Source organism: Lontra canadensis, unplaced genomic scaffold (assembly GCF_010015895.1).
Source record: "Lontra canadensis isolate GAN:19392208 unplaced genomic scaffold, GSC_riverotter_1.0 scaffold32, whole genome shotgun sequence".
In the NCBI taxonomy this organism is placed as follows: domain Eukaryota; kingdom Metazoa; phylum Chordata; class Mammalia; order Carnivora; family Mustelidae; genus Lontra; species Lontra canadensis.
In genome coordinates, this window is record NW_022631026.1 from 1,895,604 (window position 1) to 1,902,078 (window position 6,475).

Sequence of the window (6,475 nt, forward strand, 5' to 3'; positions counted from 1 at the left end):
CTGCCCTCCCACCCGACAGGACACCCACCACCTGGGGTCCCGGGCAGGGCTCCCTTTCTGTCCTCTGAGCCCCTAGGAAGTGTGTGGAAATGGAGGCACCTCTCACCCCTAGGGGGATCCCGGGGGGGCTGAGAGCGTGGGGAGGCCCCGGGCAGCTCAGAGTCCGCAGCTCTGATGGCAAGACGCGGCCGCAGTTGGAAGGCCCAACCCCGGGGCGGCAGGACTCGCCTCCGAAGGCACATCTCCCCGTGCCTGGCTCGGCCACTGTCCCGTCTTGGTCCCTGGGTCCTGCTGCGCCCCCTGCCGTGTCCTGCGAGGGCAACTATAGCGTCAGGTGCCACCGTGGCCTGTCCCACCAGAGCCCCGAGTGAGCACAGAAAATGCTCAGGCACGAAAGCAAACCCTGTCGATCTCGCAGGCTGTCCGTCGCCAAGCGGCTCTGTCACGTATTAGAGTCCACTTGGGTTTTAGGACAGACGACCGGGGGGCCCCGGGGACTTCGGGGAAGTTTGTGTAAAATAAATACAAGCACGTTTAACACGGGAAAGAGGCTAAACTGTAGCGACGACTATAGAGGAAAGAATAGGGTCTTGAGGAGGGTCTTGGAGAGAAGCTCACGTCCTTCCAGAACATGCCCGACATCCCTTGGCGAGGTCGCTGAGCACACAGGCCCCAGGGCCCAGCTGCAGGGACAAGCCAGCCCCAGACCCTCTGGCCTGGGGTATCACCCCGGCCAGGATGGCTCCCAGGGCCCTGGCCCCACTGCCTTCGAGAGAAGGCTTTGAAAAATCACGCCCTAAGGCAGAAAACTGAGAACAGAGAAATTCAGAAAAGGGCTCGTACTCCCAGGGACACGGGCCCCAGCTTCCTTCCAACTGAGAGGACAAGCGCAGATGCTCTGGGGCACCGTGTCCCCCCAGCCCCCTGACCCAGCTCCTCCTCCACCCGCCCACGGGGCCGCCTTTCCCTCCTCAGGCCCAGCCAATCTGACGGGAAGGACAGACAGCTGCGAAGTTCCCAGCATCCTTGTCCAGGGCTGGGTGCAGGCCCACGCGCGCGCGCACACACACACACACACACACACACACACAGGGCTGGGGCGGGCACACACAGACACACACAACCAGTTGGGCATTTTTCAGCTGAAGATTTCCCCCACAACTTCGTCAGCCTGTCGAGTCCAGGTAAGCAACACTGCTCCGTTTCCAATTACGAGCATGAATCATTTCTCCAGCAGCCAGGTGGGAGCGCTCTTGTTCAGGGAGGAATGTTCACACCTGGGGGAGGTCTGGTGGGCAGCCTGGAGGCGGAGGCTGGTGTTCTCACCAACAGAAAGAGCTTAAATTCCAGATTCCCAAGGGGAAGCTTTTCAGCTTTTTTTTTTCTTTAAGATTTTATTCATTTGACAGAGACAGCGAGAGAGGGAACACAAGCAGGGGGAGTGGGAGAGGGAGAAGCAGGCTTCCCTCCGAGCAGGGAGCCCGATGTGGGGCTCAATCCCAGAACCCCGGGATCATGACCCAAACTGAAGGCAGACACTTAATGACGGGGCCACCCAGACACCCCAGTTTTTCAGCTTCTACCGCCCATGCGCGGTGGGCTGCGCGTACGCCCCCCAAACTCACATGGTGAAGGCCTAGACCCCGGGGGATGGCGTGAGGAGGCAGGGCCGCTGGGGGTGACGGGTTAGGGGAGGCCGTGAGGGCAGGGCCTGTGATGGGATTCCCATCTGAGAAGGGCAGTTCCAGAGCCACTGCCCCCTCTGCCACGTGAGGATGAGCAGGCGGTCCCCTGCGAGACCCCCGTCACCCAGCGCCCAGACCTGCAGGAAACCGAGGGGGCGGGCAAGCCCCAGCGTGGCGTTCTGCCCGGGAGGCTCACTGCCTGCCGCAGGGGCTTGCAGGCAAGTTGGGGCGGCTCCTGAGGGGCACAGAACGCAGAGGGTACTGGGGGCCGTGGGTTCTGCTCCAGAGCTGCGGCCTCCAAAGTCCGCGTGTAATCTTTTTTTTTTTTTTTTTTTTAAAGATTTTATTGTCAGAGAGCGAGAGAGAGCACAAGCACGGGAGCAGCAAGCAGAAGCAGGGGGAGAAGCAGGCTCCCCGCAGATCAGGGAACCTGAAGTGGGGCTCGATCCAAGGACCCTGGATCATGACCTAAGCCAGTGGCAGACGCTTCGCAGACGGAGCCCCCCCCCAGCCCGCATGTAATCCTGATGTGGCTCTTTCTGGAAACTTTAGGGTCACCATGGGGCTACGGGCTCAGCAGGCACAGGGCCCAGTGGCCAGGGCAGTGCACTGTGCCGATGGGTCTCTTATCTCCCTAGACGGACCCAAAGCCACTGTGCCGACTGTGTGAGATGTTTTAAAACCCGGGCAGACCAGCTCCTCTGACAAAGCAGGAAAAGCTGGGTGGTTTCTTTTCCCAGGCGTGGAGCGCAGGATGTCTGTGCGCGGTCAATCCAGAACTTACGCCGCGGCTGCACACGCCACGCTGGTCTGACTTCACACCCACAGGATCTGCGGGACGTGGAGGGCACTGTCTGGGGTGTTGGCCCGGGCACTCCCCGCCCCGTGCATCCCCTCGCAGCATGACTGCTCGGTGGGCCCGTCCTCACCCAGGCTGCCGCCCCGGCTGCGGCCGCCCAGGACCGTCACGGGGAAGCACCAGGACCAGAGCTGGGCAGGAAGCGGGACAGCACGTTCCCGCTGTGCGGAGACGTCCTACCTGCCAAGGACAGGAAGACCGACCGGCAGGCCAGAGGCAAAGACGGGAGGCAGTGGGGGACGCTCCCGTCCCTTCACCCAGATGCAGTCCCGCGTGTCCCACCAGCCTCGCGCTCCTGCCGGAAGCTCCTCCCTCTGGGTTTGTGTCACTTGCAGCGAGGAGCTCGCATCACACATGCGGCATGACGCACGTTCCGTGGACAAGACCAGGCGGGGACCAACAGCGAGGGCTAAGCCTCGGGTGCGGACATCCAGCCGGCCCCCGGGGGGCGCATCTCCTTCCAGCACCTGCTCACGGGCTGGCGCGCAACACCCCCAGCCCTCGGCCCCCAGCTCCCCGGCCCCCCGGCCCTGTTCCTGTCCCGCTCGCCCACAGGCCTGATTCCACTGATTTCCGCTCCCCCGAAGCTCTGGGCCGCCAACAGCACCCCTGTGGGCGGAGGGCGGCGCCGCCGTCAAGGACTTCCACTTACTGTAGCCGCGATGGACTCTGTGCAACACGATTCCTCCGCAAACGAGTGACCTCAACCCGTTCGACGGCGGTAACAGGGGATACACTTACCCTCACTCACAAGGCTGCCGCAGACGGCCCGGGGGCTCCCTTCCCCGCTGGCGCGCCCGGGGCCCTCGCTGCCCGGCACTTCCGTTAGCTTCCTCCTCCGTGACCATCCAGTCTGCACACCCCTCGGCACAGCCACCGCTAAGGAAGTTCAAGCCGCCTGAGGCTTATCCGCCCTTAATAAAAGACAAATGCTTCGGGGGCGTCCGGGCGGCTCAGTCGCTTGAGCACCTGCCTTCATCTCAGGTCACGATGCCAGGGTCCCGAAACAGAGCCCCGTCCAGCTCACGCTCCATGGGGAACCTGCCCGAGAGTCTCTCCCCACCGCCCCCATGCTGTCTCTCAAATAAATAAATCTTCAAAAAATAAATAAAAATTTAAAAAGGACGCATCTGCAAAGTAACGTCCACGGAGATCTCCTCGTGCAGTGAGCGGGCGTCTCTCTCAAGCGACAACCGCACGAACAAAGGCGGCGACCAGGGCTGTTCTACTGGGGAGGCCGACCTCCGTGCTCCCGGGGAGGACTCTGGTCTCTGAGCCCTAACGGCGATGCCTTTACGAAGGATCCATCCTCTGCAACATTCCCCTTGGACGAGCGCCCAACCCCGGGGGAGTGCTGTCGTCAGGAAGAGCCTCCCCGACTTCCCCGTCAGGGGTGGACACAGCTGGGTGGCCCGCCACCATCCTCCCGGTGCCCGCACACGCTCCAATCCTAAAACTGAGTTTGCAGGATCGTCGCAACTTGTGCCATGGGCACATGTTCCCAAGACCCACGTGGAGGCAATGAAAAAGGCATTTTAATACGAAGATTTTTAATTCAGTTTAAAAAATCCTTAAAATGATCTGCCCGTCAAAACATGAAGTTGATTTGGGATTTTTCTATTATTATAACAAATTAGGCAAAGCTGTATCTCAAAATTATTGAGAAAAAGATAATGCAGTAGTTTTCCTATTAAAGTCAAAAGTTGCTTGTAGAAGAGTTAACAGGCAAATCAACCCAGAGATCTCCGTGACTAAATCAACCCAGAGATCTCCGTGACTAAATGCTAATGCAGATAAAATAGAAATTTGTTATATACACGCACGAGCAACCATGACTGTGGTGATTAAGGACCACCAGCCACGAGTGTAAGATTAGGGGAGGTACTGAATTTTGAGCAAGAAAGTGGCATCAGCAGCTCCGAGTATCCCTCCACTCACAGGACAGCTCAGCCCCGACAGCATTCCCCACCCAGTTCTGGGAGACGAGTGTCGTCTATCTGGCCGGTCCTGTCCTCTCCTGTGACACGTTCTCACGAGGCAGGCACCGCGCAGGCGGACGTCTGCTTACAGGCCCAGAGCCGGTCGGATGGGCAGCCCGGGCTCACCCACTGGGGGAGGGGGAGGGGAGAGGACCCTCATTCGGGCTGACCTTGAATTAGGGGAAGGGAACGTGGCTTGTCCACCGTCCCAGAGTTGCTGCCACGTAAAAATCACTTTTATAATGAAGCTCCCTTCGTTAAACACACTGATCGGACAGTCCTGCCAAGGAAAGCTCACCCAGCCCCACATCTACGGCGGAAGAGGAGGACGGACTCTCTGCTGGGATTCGGGACCAGGCGAAGGCGGCCTGGCCCGTGAGCGCCGCTACACTGTCTGAGCCAGAAACTCCAGGTACCGGCCCCGGGCCTCGAAGTGGTCGGCGGGCCGGTTGTATGCCGTCCACACAGGGTCTCCCACAAACAGCCGCATGGCCTTCACGTAGTTCTGGAAAACACAGACACGCTGGGATGGGAACCCCGCCTCCAAGACGAGGTCGCTGGCCATGGCGGGGGTCCTAGCCACACACGTTCTCCCCGCAGAGCCAGCGGGCACCAGCTGCCAGGCCGGCAGGCCTCAGGCTCAGGCAGCAAGGCCTCTGCCGCAGGGGTTCGGTGCTGACCCCCGCTCTCCACAACCTGCCGTCTGCCCAGACCCGCACGGACCCGCCCGCCCGCGCTCCCCGGTCCTGCTGTGGCCCTCACGCTCGGCAAGGCCCTCGGGCTGCTGAACAGCAGGGAGGCCAGCGTGGCATCGCCCCTCAAAAGCAAAAATGGGGGGGCGCCAGGGTGGCTCCGTGGGTTAAGCATCTGCCTGTGGCTCAGGTCATGATCCTGGGGTCCTGGATCAAGCCCCACAATGCGCTCCCTGCTCAGAGGCGGGTCTGCTTCTCCCTCTCCCTCCCCCTACTTCTGAACTCTTTCTGTGTCAAATAAATAAAATCTTAAAGTAAAAACGTGGAGATCTTGCAATCCCATTTTGGCTTTTGGGAAATTTACCCTAGCAACGACCTCCCATGTGTGCTGGTCACAAAAGTAGGAGGCTCCGGGTCCCAGCACCGGACAGCAGGAAGGGACCGGACAAGGCTGCTGGCCGTCAGCGGGGCCGCCCACGTGGGCAGGAGCCCGCGGTGGGGACAGTGGCAGCGGGGACGGCAGCTCCAGCCAGCCCCGTGGGGCAGAGCAGCGGGGTCCACGCCCCCACACGCGGGCCAGGGCCCTCGCGGCTGCAGCGCGCCCTCCTACCTGCTCGTCCAGCGAGAAGCGGTGGTAGATGCCCGCGGGTAGGGTTATCATGTCCCCCTTCTCCATGAAGATGCGGATCCACCGGTCCTCTTTGTCCCGCACGTCGAAGTAGCCGCTGCCGTCCAGGATGTAGCGGATCTCGTCATCCAGGTGCAGGTGCTCCTCGTAGAACACCTTAATCTGGGAGGACGGAGGGGGCGGCTCATCCGCGGCTCGTCCGCGGTGGTGGCACTGAGGCGCGGCCGCTGTCCAGCAGGAACCGGAGACGAGGGCCAGGCCGCCGGGCTCCAGCAGCTCAGGAAGCCTGGCGTCGGGCCAGCAGCGGACAGAGAACGAACACGACATGGCCGCTCCGCGTGTCCACGGTCCCCATGGGCAACACCCCGGGGCTGCCGGTCCCCGACCCCCCCGGGGCCCTCAACGGAGCGGGGCGCACGCGGCCGGGCCCTGCCCCACAGCTCACGGCTCGGGGCCGTGAGGACTCCCTCGCCCGCGGGGACCCCTGCTCCCCTCCTGCCGCACACCGGGTCTCCCGCGCCTCACACACGCGGGCACGTGGTTGTCACGTGCCTCAGTCGCACGCGCGGTCATGCCGTGTCTCCCACACGCAGACAACATGGTCCGCACACGCACGCGCCGCACACGCACGC

At 61.9% G+C, this 6,475-nt stretch overlaps 1 protein-coding gene across 2 annotated transcripts in view; it reads right to left on the minus strand.

The window, feature by feature from the left end:
- Window positions 1-4,712: 4,712 nt before the first annotated feature.
- ADI1 (acireductone dioxygenase 1) overlaps window positions 4,713-6,475 on the minus strand; it is a 9,856-nt gene continuing 8,093 nt past the window's right edge. For both annotated transcript variants that reach the window (XM_032866765.1, XM_032866766.1), the window contains exons 3-4: window positions 5,826-6,005; window positions 4,713-5,028 (exon numbers count right to left, since the gene is read on the minus strand). In XM_032866765.1, coding sequence (XP_032722656.1) covers window positions 4,909-5,028; window positions 5,826-6,005 — 300 coding nt within the window. In that variant the 3' untranslated portion in view covers window positions 4,713-4,908. The remainder of the gene's footprint in view (window positions 5,029-5,825; window positions 6,006-6,475) is intronic.